General features: G+C 48.7%; 1 protein-coding gene across 1 annotated transcript in view; it reads left to right on the forward strand.

Moving 5' to 3' along the window:
* The window catches only part of LOC119463699 (oxygen-dependent choline dehydrogenase-like), a 41,423-nt gene that overhangs the window by 8,754 nt on the left and 20,621 nt on the right, over positions 1 to 12,048 (forward strand). The window contains exon 5 of the mRNA XM_049655342.1: positions 10,438 to 10,569. Within this exon, the coding sequence (XP_049511299.1) occupies positions 10,438 to 10,569 (132 nt within the window). The remainder of the gene's footprint in view (positions 1 to 10,437; positions 10,570 to 12,048) is intronic.

The raw sequence follows: 12,048 nt of genomic DNA on the forward strand, positions 1-12,048 counted from the left end.
TCCAACCACTTACTATAAACATCAACTGCTAAAGGAACGTTTTCCCTTCTTTCTCGGCAAAATCAAGATGCACCCTTTCCCATGGGTGTTAACACGTTTTCCAGGGAGTCAAAGGCGCTGGCTGTGCAACTGTTTGCACACTGACAAATGCTGCACTTTCGTACAGTTTCCTCAAGCGCCCCATCAATTACTGGCCACCAGACCATTGACTTTGCAACCATTTTCATCTTTGCGATTCCCAGGTGCTGTTCGTGCAGCAAGTTGCGTACAACATTCTGCAAACATTTCGGAACGATTACTCTATTCGTCCAAACAACGCAACCAGCTTAAACAGGAAGTTCAAAACGTCGAACCCAAAAAGGTTGCAATTCCCGAGAAACAGCTTTTGGACAGCCACGCCATATCATGTCGCGACCTGCTGTTAGTAGTTTGTCGCGTGTTTCACGCTCGATGTCCTTTGCTGTCAGAGGAAGATCGTCCAGAGTGGAAAAAAATTCTTAAGTTTTATCTGCTCTCTCTGGCAATGACAGTGTAGATAAAGCATCTGCATGACCAATTGCCGTACCAGGCTTGTGAGCTATCTTATAGCTGTAGTTAGCTAGGAAAGCGAACCATCGGTGTACCCTAGCAGTGGCCACAGCACTGGCTTTCCTTTTCGGGTGGAAGAGCACGGTTAGAGGTTGGTGGTCTGTTAACACATTGAAAGCTCGAGCATACAGGTAGTTGTGAAATCTTTTCACACCAAACAACGCTCAAAGCTTTTTCGATCAGGCCATAATTACGTTCAGTGGGTGATTGTGACCACGACGCAAATGCAATCGGTTTGTCTTAACCGTTCACGACATGCAACAAAACCGCACCAAGACCATATTCGGAGGCGTCACACGTTAGCTGTATTTCTTTTTTGACATCGTACAACTCGAGAACATTGTCATTTGTCAGCATTTCTTTAGAAGCCCTAAATGCATCATCACACTGACACGCTGTTTCTCTGCGCAACAAGTCATGCAGGGGTTCTAGAACCGTAGCTAAGTTAGGCGAAAATTTTGAGGAGAAATTAATCAAACCCAAAAAGGCTTCCAGCTGAGTCACACTGTCCGGTTTTGGCGCATGCTTTATGGCTGCTACTTTATCCGCAGGGGGATGCAAGCCATTTTTGTCAACTTCATAGCCCAGGTATCTTATTCGTTGTTGGAACTTGCACTATCAGTGTTTGTTGACCCTATGCCATGTTTTCGTAGGCGTATGAGCACCTGCTCCAACCTGTCATAGCACTGCTTTCGATCTTCGCCTGCTATGATGACGTCATCTAAGTAACAAGCGGTGCCAGACAGCCCGTGTAGGATTTGGTCCATCACGGCTTGAAACACTGCCGGCGCGCAGGCTACGCCGTATGGCAAGCGTCGTCTTGCCCTCGCTCGTCCAATGCGAGCTGCAAGTACGCCTTGGACAAATCCAGAACAGAAAACACGGCTCCGCCGTCTAACGTTGCAAATATGTCCTCTGGCAGAGGGAGCGCGTACTGGTCAACTTAAATTGCACGGTTTACCGTGACACGGTGATCACCACATAGCCGAAGCTCCTCGCTGTTTTTCTTTGGATCAATCACCGGAGGGGTCGCCCAAGTACTGTGGCGCACCCGGTATACGACTCCAGCTTTTTCAAAGTTGGCCAGTTCTTGCTCGACTTGCTCGCGCATCGCGTACGGCACCGGTCGCGCCTTACAGAATACCGCTGAAGCATTCTCATTAACACCAATGCTTGCCTTGAAGCCTGTTATTGCTCCGTAACCAGGCTCGAGCACGTCACGATATTTGTCAGGTAAGGTATTTCCTTCGTCAGTGCGCTCACTTGCATCAATTCATGCCACCGCATTTTGACTTTACAGAGGCAGTTGCAGCCAAACAACGTAGGTATTCTCACGCCTTCAGTCTCTTACTAAATTACTAAAGGCAAATGAAAGCACTGCTCATAGTAGCTCACTTCAACATCAATTATTCCTATGGTATCAACCGGCGTGCCATTGTACGTAACAAGTTTGATATCAGCTTACCTGAAATTAGCACTTGGGAAATGCTTCGCGCACTCTGCTTCCGACATTACGGAAACTGCCGCTCCTGTGACTAGTTCCATGGGTACCTCTTTCCCGTTCTACCGTACATTTATTACAATGGCAGGACTGCCCGAACGGTTATCGGTGTGACAAAGCGTAAGCAACTCTATGTCCGGAGGTTCCGGCTCTAATTGGTGTACAACTCTGCTTTTGCACATTTTCGCGATATGACCTTCCTTTTGACACTTATAACAAGAGCTGTTCAAGAACGGACAATTAGAGTTGCGTGCCGCCCCCCGCATCGATGACAAATTGACTTAGCTCTTTGCATCGAAGTCCTTGGTATCGGCTTGTCGGGGCCGTAGCCGCTGGATGCCCCTGCCTCTGAGTGCGGTCGCAGCTTCGATGATTTGCTCTGCCAGTGGACGTCGCTGCTGCTGTACGACTGCGCAGTGTTGTTTTCCGCAACCATTCCCAATGCATCTCTCGCTGCCATCTCCTTGGCTGTAGCGATGTTGCAAACACGGTCCCAGGTGAGCTCGGTGTCGGTCATCGCCAGCAACCGGCAACGTATGACCTCGGAATTCAGACCTGCTATCAAGCGGTCCCGAAGTGCATGAAGCTGTTCCATGAAGCTGCCAAAATCACATGGGGCGGCCTATTTCTTGAGCTGGACCACGAAGTCTGTGACACTTTCTTGAGGTGCCTGCTTCCTTTGATTAAAGTGGTATCTTTCGCTCACCACTGAGTGCCTTCGGGAATAGTGCTTCTGCAGCGCCGCCGCGACTTCCTTGTACGTCGATGTGCTGGGCGTCTTTGGTAGGAGCAGGCTCCGGAGCGTCACATACGCTTCTTCTCCGATGGCGCTCAGGAATAGATGCAGCTTCTGGGCCTCGGCGACCTCATTAGCCATGGTGTACAGTTCGAAGCGTTCGACGAAGACGTCCAAGCTTCTGCTGTTGGAATCAAATTCCGGTAGCTCGCGGACCGCCGTTGCCATCTTCTGCTCTTGTATCCTACCCTCGTCGCCAGTTTGTTGTATCCGAAGAGGGAGGCACAGACTTCAAGAAACGGCATTATTGTCCGTGTTGCATACTGGCAGCATAAAGCAACTATTGACAATACTATATATAGCATACATGAACAAGAATATATCAAGCCCTAGATACACTCGCGCATGCGCAACAGCATGATGATGTCACTATCACTTCATCATCAAACAGCGGTAGACACACGTGCCGTATTCCAGATAGCGACACAACAGTCACATGCTGTCACGTAGACTTCCACCGCGAAACCGATAAGAAAGCCTGCATACCCCAATTTCTTTCTGCATTGCGTCGAAATTTGTAGTTCTTTGATTCACTTCTGATAATTTGCGACACTTTGTTTGACAGACGGAGAACTGTGACAATACTTTATCAGTCGGTTGTCACGACATATTTGGTTGGTTTCGAATATTTGAAAATACCGAACAGTTTCTTTTTTTTAAGATTGCGAATGGATATAGTGCGCAACGTTCGATTCGCATTCGGAACTCCGAATATTCATTCATACCTAGTCTTTCTGTATGTGTACTATATATTTATTCCCGTGAGTGTTAGTCAGCGCCACTCACGGTCATAGCGGCGGATGGGGAACATATTGTTGCAGGAAGAAAGCAGGCCCACGAGTGTAGAAGGATGTATATTTACAAGCGAAGAAATATGGCGTTCAGGCAACGGCCAGAGACTTCGTCTTCCTCTCGTTCGCGTCACCTTCTTCTTTCCCTTCACCGTAACATCACCCTCCCGGTGGGGTTAGCTCCGTCCCGGTGCAGGTTATGGAGCGTCGCTTAATGGGGAGACATAGGGCTTGAGCCTGGCGACGTGAACAACATCGCTGGTGACGTTGGGAGACACTGAAGGCTGACCGACTGGGGCGATCTCGTATGTCACGTCGGAGAGTTGTCGTAATATCTGGTATGGACCAGAATAACGGGAAAGGAGTTTTTCCGACAAGCCGACTCGACGTGAAGGCGTCCAGAGAAGGACAAGGGAACCAGGTGAAAAATGGTGGTCTCGGTGCCGAAGGTCGTAGCGTCGTTTTTGAGAAGCTTGCGAGACTGTGAGGCGATGACGCGCGATCCTCTCGGGCCTGGGCGGCTAAGGCAATAGCATCGCGAGCGTAACCAGTGCTGGGTGATTGTACTGCGGAAGGTAGCAACGTGTCGAAGGGCAAGGTGGGGTCGCGGCCATACAAAAGGTAAAATGGGGAGAATCCGGCAGTATCGTGACGGGACGAGTTGTATGCGAAAGTGATGTACGGTAAAGCGACGTCCCAGTCGCGGTGATCGCCGGAAACGTACAGGGCCAGCATTTCGGTTAGTGTGCGGTTGAGTCGTTCGGTGAGGCCGTTCGTTTGAGGGTGGTATGCGGTAGCGAGCTGGTGTTCTGTAGAACAGGAGCGGAGCAGATCATCGACGACCTTCGAGAGAAAGTAGCGGCCGCGATCCGTGAGTAACTGGCGAGGGGCGCCGTGGTGCAGGATGACGTCGTATAGTAGGAAGTCGGCGACATCTGTAGCGCAGCTGGTTGGCACCGCTCGTGTAATGGCATATCTCGTGGCATAATCTGTTGCTACAGCAATCCATTTGTTTCCTTTCATAGAAATAGGAAAGGGGCCAAGGAGGTCGAGGCCCACACGGAAGAAGGGCTCTGTAGGGATAGCAATTGGTTGAAGCAAACCAGCAGGAGGCATAGCAGGCGTCTTGCGGCGCTGACACAGGTCGCAAGAAGTGACATAACGGCGCACAGAGCGATAAATGCCGGGCCAGAAGAAGCAGCGCCGCAGGCGGTCGTAAGTGCGAGTGATGCCCAGATGTCCAGCAGTAGGAGCGTCGTGAAGTTGCTGGAGCACGGCCAGTCGAAGGTGCTTTGGAACGACTAGGAGCAGCTCCGGGCCATCAGGACGAACACTACGACGGTATAAAGTTCCATCGCGCAAGGTGAACATCCGCAGAGACGGGTCATTAGGCGAGGAGCTCAGGCGTTCCATAAGTGTTCGAAGAACAGGATCTTGGCATTGCTCGTCGCCAATATGGAGAAAGCCGGAAGAGACAGAATACTGATGTCCGAGTCTGCATCGGTATCGTCCGGTTGATCCACAGAATTGCGGGACAGGCAGTCAGCGTCTTTATGCAGGCGCCCTGACTTATACGTAATAGAAAATGTATATTCTTGTAGACGCAATGCCCAACGTGCAAGTCGTCCAGTTGGGTCCTTCAAAGAGGAGAGCCAGCAGAGGGCGTGATGATCGGTTACGACGCAGAAGCTCCGACCGAAAAGGTACGGCCGAAATTTCGCGACCGCCCATACGAGCGCGAGGCATTCCCTCTCAGTGATGGAGTAATTTCGCTCGGGCGTGGAAAGAAGGCGGCTGGCGTAAGCGATTACACGGTCGTGGCCCTGTTGACGTTGAGCGAGGATAGCGCCGATGCCATAACCACTCGCGTCAGTTCGTACTTCAGTAGGTGCAGAAGGGTCAAAGTGTGACAGAATCGGGGAGGTTGTAAGCCGCTCGATCAGGGTAGAGAAGGCTTGCTCCTGCAGTGGTCCCCAAGAGAAAGAGGCATCTTTCTTAAGAAGGTCAGTGAGAGGGCGAGCGATGTCGGCAAATTGTTTCACAAATCGTCGGAAATAAGAGCATAAGCCCAGAAAACTACGGACATCGTTTGTTGAACAAGGTACAGGAAAATTGCGCACAGCGTGGACTTTCTGTGGATCAGGTTGGATTCCGGCGGCGTTTACGAGATGGCCGAGCATGGTAATTTCACGGCGACCGAAATGGCACTTGGAGGAGTTTAGCTGAAGGCCAGCCCTGCGAAACACGGAGAGTATGGTCGTGAGGCGCCTCAGGTGGCTCTCAAAGTTCGACGAAAAGACAATCACATCGTCGAGGTAACAGAGGTATGTAGACCACTTCAAGCCGCGCAGCAGAGAGTCCATCATGCGCTCGAATGTAGCTGGCGCATTGCATAATCCAAAGGGCATGACTTTAAATTGGTACAGACCGTCCGGTGTGACGAAGGCGGTTTTCTCGCGGTCCATCTCGTCGACGCTAATCTGCCAATACCCGGAGCGGAGGTCAATTGATGAAAAGTATTGGGATCCGTGAAGGCAGTCAAGAGCGTCGTCAATGCGAGGCAGGGGATAAACATCCTTCTTTGTTATCTTGTTGAGGTGACGGTAGTCAACGCAGAAGCGCCACGAGTTGTCTTTTTTCTTTACTAAGACAACCGGTGATGCCCACGGGCTACTGGAAGGTTCAATGATGTCCTTGTCCATCATCTTGTCGACCTCTTTCTGGATTATGGCCCTTTCTGTTGCGGAGACACGATATGGCCGCCTATGATTGGGGCTGGCGTCACCGGTGTTGATGCGATGCGTGACAACAGATGTCTGACCAAGTGGACGGTCGTCCAAATCAAAGATATCCCGATAAGATGACAGGAGGTCACGAAGAGCTGTTGTTTGCTCGGAAGGAAGGTCAGGGGCGATCATCTTACAAACATCGTCCGCAGGCGTCGAGCACGAAGGAATGGGTGACAAAGGTGCGTTGGTACTCAGGAAGGATTCGGAGGCCAAAGAAGAAATCTCAAATTCATCCAAAGGAGTGATAAGTGCGACGGCAATGCCGAGTGGCAGCACATGCGGCGAAAATCCAAAATTGAGGATGGGCACCCGAGCGCAGTTTTCGAGGATCCGGATTAAGGTGCTCGGTAGGGAATATTTCGTGACAAAACCACGTCAGTAAGCGGAGACACGACGTACTCGCCATCAGGTACGGGAGGACAGGGCGTCAGGAGGACATTGGTAGCCGCCTGTGGAGACAGCCGTGCAAACTCAGCAGAACATAAGCGGTGTGAAGCACAAGTTGTTGCGTCTGCGTCGGCAGGAAGCGGCAGATCCAGCTGTACAACACCTGCGGAGCAGTCAATTTGGGCAGAGTGTTTCGAAAGGAAGTCGAGGCCGAGAATGAGGTCGTGTGGACAGTGCTCGAGGACGATAAATAAAACAACGCTATAATGGCCCGCAATGGTCACACGTGCTGTGCACATTCCAAGAACAGGTGAAGTACTCCCATCGGCGACTCGCACAGTGCACGGTACGGCGGGAGTCAGAACCTTTTTGAGCCTTCGGCGGAGAGCAGCGCTCATAACTGAAAGCTGCGCTCCTGTGTCAACGAGAGATGTGACAGGAACACCATCAACTTCAATGTCCAGTAGGTTTCCACGTGTAGGCCGGGTCAACAGAGGATTTGTGGGCCGGGTCGGAGTTGCAGCTTCACCTCCGGGAGCTGCACCGCCTAGTTTCCCGAAGGGAAGCGACCGGTTGCAGATGGGGACGAAGAGCGGTGAACGAGAGGCGAACGGGACCGACGGCCTTGCGGAGACGGGGAGCGGCTGAATCGTGGTGGAGCACTGTCGGCGTTGATGTTCCGAGGCGGCGTGTAGGGCGAGAAAGTGCGATTGTCTGGTACTTGGCGGTAGTGACTCGGAGACGACCACCGAGGAGACGACGACCAGCGATTACGGCAATGACGGGCGATGTGTCCAATACCGGAACAATTAAAACAGATGGGTCTGTCATCCGGTGTGCGCCAGTCAGCGGGGTTGCGGCGGAGTGGCGGGAAGCTTTGCGTCTGGGAGCGAGCGGCCGGAGAAATCTGGTAGGTGTTCGTATGGCGGACCGAGCAGAGAGATGGAATGCCCAAACTCGCTATTTCTTCCCGAACGACCACTTGTATAAGCGAGATAGCGGGTACACTTTCCCGACAGTCGGAACGAATTGAAGCCGGAGCCATGGCCTCAAGCTCACGGCGAACGATACGCGTTAGATCTTCTGATCCTGTCGGCTGAACGAACCGCGGCGGGTCTGCGCACGAAGATGTCGCGGCGGTATTGGGCAGCCTGTCGAAATGTTGAGGGACGCGGCGGCCTTTCGCTTGTTCGAAGCGCCGGCACTCCTTTATAATTGCATCCACAGTGGCACAATCCTTACACATCAGGAGATTGAAGGCGTCGTCTGCAATACCTTTTAGTATATGACCAATCTTGTCCGCCTCGGTCATGGTGTTATCAGCCTTGCGGCAGAGAGCCAGCACATCCTGTATGTACACGACATAGGATTCTGTGGACGTCTGAGCGCGGCATGCAAGTTCTTTTTTTGCTGCCAACTGACGACCGACAGGTCTGCCAAACAGGTCACGCATTTTTTCTTTGCAGACATCCCAGCTTGTTAGGTCAGCTTCATGCGTATCGTACCATTGCTTCGCAGTTCCTTTCAGATAAAACATGAGGTTTGCTAGCATCATTGTTGGACCCCACCTGTTGTTGTCGCACACTCGTTCGTACATCGCAAGCCAGTCCTCAACGTCGGTGTTGTCCGTGCCACAAAATGTCCCCGGGTCCCGCAGATGAGTGAGGATGACCGTTGGCGTGGACTGCTGAGGCGTTGTCGGTTGTGTCGGTTGATCTGCCATTGTGGCGGCAGGTAGATGACGTCCACTGCGAAGTTCCGTGATTGTACCCAGTACCTTCCACCAAAATGTTGCAGGAAGAAAGCAGGCCCACGAGTGTAGAAGGATGTATATTTACAAGCGAAGAAATATGGCGTTCAGGCAACGGCCAGAGACTTCGTCTTCCTCTCGTTCGCGTCACCTTCTTTTTTCCCTTCACCGTAACAATATTTTTAACCTCCGAAGTCGAGCATGCAGTACACGATCTTAGGAGCCGGCAAAATTGAATAACCTTGGAGGCCAATAAACCCTCGTGCGATGCTTTACCAGTTAAGCGGCTTTACCATAGCAGCCGTCCTCCTGTCCGTTATCTTGGGTGTACAGTGGGTGTATACAATCTAGCCCTGTCACCCGTAATTCGGGAGGTCGGGGTTCGGTTCTCACGTATCTGCATCTGGTTGTCTTTTCGTGCACGTTCGTTTCTCTTTTCCTTTATATTTCTACATTTCAAATGATTATAACAGTCTGCTTTGCTTATGCGTTCTCGGGCTTCACTGTTTGTTTTCTTCATACGGTTTTAACTAACGAAAATCCCTTCAGATCACCTTACTCGACTCCCTCTGTGGAGTTCTATTTGTGTAGTTGCACATCGAAAGGCACCGTTACTAGCTTGCAAGCAGCTGATTTTGAAGCAGAGCCACCATGGAGAGTGGGACTAAACACCGTCAACATTCTTCGCACTTGCTCGACAGAAATATATATATATATATATATATATATATATATATATATACATACAGGGTGTTTCAGCGAACACTTTCAAAAATTCTTAAAGGTTGCCTGTGGCAGATAGCACAAGTCTAGTTAATGATCTGGTCTACTCGGAGTGGCGGACATTACTTGCACGAGAAATTGAAATGTATAATCAAATAATTAACAAAAATTCACTAATTAAGTTTTTAACTACTTACTTGATGGCCCATATTTCAATTTACAAATTGTAGCCATGAAGTTCGCAAGCCCGGGATGACACCCGTTTCGAGATATTAATTCCCGAACTTTGCGGAGAAATGCATTGGCGTTCCAGTTAGTTTCTTAACAAAACGTTGATTTAGGCATTGAAGCACAAAATTAACTGGAACGCCAATGCATTTCTTCGCAAAGTTCGGGAATTAATATCTCGAAACTGGTGTCATCCTGAGAATTAATTCCAAGTGGATCCGCCTTGCGAACTCCACGGCTACAATTTGTAAATTGCAATATGGGCCATCAGATTATTAGTTCAAAACTTAATTAGTAATTTTTTGTTGATTAGTCGATTATGCATTTCAATTTTTGGGCAAGTAATGTCCGCCTCTTCGAGTAGACCAGATCATTAACTAGAATTGGGCTATCTGCCACAGGCAACCTTAAGTAAAATTTGAAAGTGTTCGCTGAAACACCCTGTATATATATATATATATAAGCCCAACTCGGGCCTCGTGATATCACTTTGAATTACGCAGTGGAGGCAGGGGTCACGATCAGATATCGGCGATAAATGCCGACGCTATCAGACTTTCAATTTGCATGCGAAAGCAAGCATTTCAGACAGGAAATGGAATATCTAAGTCGTACAGCGACCTAAAATGAAGAGCCAGCTCTTGATTTTAAGTTTTTCAGGAGCCACCTTTTTCTTTTTTTTTTCTTTTTTTGTGTGCGGCGCTGAGGCATGTGACGAAACTTTGTGTGCCGAAAAGCTTAAGAACGTAAATTAAACCTATCGATTTAGCTAACCTAAACATGTTTTTACAATTTTACCAAGATGTTCCTTTGGGATGCTGAAACCGATTTGTCAACCACCGTAATGAGTGTGTGTGTGTTTTGTCATTTTTTTTCTTACGCAGGCTATCACGGTACAAGAGGTGAATTGCCGTGTGCGTACGCCAGCTCCCACAGCCCTGTGAGTGACGTGTTCCTCGAGGCTGGCCAAGAACTAGGCTACCCCCTCGTCGACTACAATGGGCCCAGCCAGACAGGCAGGTGGCTTCCCTCGGTGTCGATGCCGATGTCACTGGAACTGACGAGTCGGTCGGATGAGTATACGGCTCACCGATTTATTTATTTATTTATTTATTTATTTATTTATTTATTTATTTATTTATTTATTTATTTATTTATTTATTTATTTATTTATTTATTTATTTATTTATTTATTTATTTATTTATACATTCATACTGCAGACACAACAGCAGGAGGAACGAAAATTGATGAAGGTAGATGATTAAAAAAAAGCAATCGACAAACTAGAGGTGGGCGACGATCAACTTTTCGAATACGAATGGAATACGAATAGCAGGTATCGAATATCGAATCGAGTATCGTGTAATCAAACGCAGATGCATATATTTACAGCAGCAATATTTATTTCGGTTTAACTACGTGCCACTCCACTACTGACTAGTACAAAAAAGACAGCTCATTACTAGAAAAATCAGGATCAGTTTCAAGCACAATGCCACCAATTGTCATTAAGAAAGTTCACGAATAGCCTCTCAACATCTTAAAGCCTGACTGCAAACAAGCTTTCGAAGAATGAATGGCTGCTATATGGAATGAAGCCCTCCAAATACGCACAATAAGTGGTGGCCAGAAAATGATAAGAGGCTGCGGGAAGAAAATGTTGCTGGATGATTTGTGTACCGTAAACCCATGTAAAATGGCCCTTTGAAAGAAAAATCCCTCTGGTCGTAGCCAAAAGATACGTTTGCTACATTGGTTAGGCAACCAAAAACACTAAATGACAAGAGTACAAGCAAAACTCACTGGCTGTCACGTAGATTTCCGCTGCGAATCCGAAAACGAAACTTGGTTGTAAAATTTTGTTTCTGCATTGCTTCGTAAACGTTTGTCCTTGTTTCACTTGTCATAATTTGCGATGCCTTGTTTATCAGTCAGAAAACAGTAACAATAGTTTAACAGTCGGTTGTTGTAAAATATTTGGTTAGTTTCGATTCCTAAAAATGTCAAATAGTTCCTTTTCGAATACGAAATGTTAGTCTAATATTCGCTTCGTATTCGTGGATTCGAATATTCCGTCACCTGTGCGAGAAACACTACATAATGTTTTTTTAACAAAAATGTAACATGCATAACAGGAAGTTACGAATAAAACAGATATGTCGAAAAGAAATCGAAAGAATAAGAATTTGGCATGCATCAAGATGGAACAACAGACGGCGTTGAAATCAAAGCAATTAGGGGGATGCTTAGAACTTCTAAGAATGTGAAGGCGAAAGCCTAGTGGGACCCATAGCGATGTGGAATGAAGCTCCGAGCCTACGCGGCGACGTATAAAAGGCGCACGAGCGCGCTGCGAGCGTGTTGCCGCCGTGTGTGTAAGTGGTTCGTGTGGAAAGGGAAATGTTGGCGCTACCTTCTGCAGCCCTTGAGGGAGCACGGCTCAGCGCCAAGCCGTCGTTTCCCGAACGTTCTTACGGGCGCCGCCGCTGACATT

The sequence above is a fragment of the Dermacentor silvarum genome, chromosome 9, assembly GCF_013339745.2.
Source record: "Dermacentor silvarum isolate Dsil-2018 chromosome 9, BIME_Dsil_1.4, whole genome shotgun sequence".
In the NCBI taxonomy this organism is placed as follows: domain Eukaryota; kingdom Metazoa; phylum Arthropoda; class Arachnida; order Ixodida; family Ixodidae; genus Dermacentor; species Dermacentor silvarum.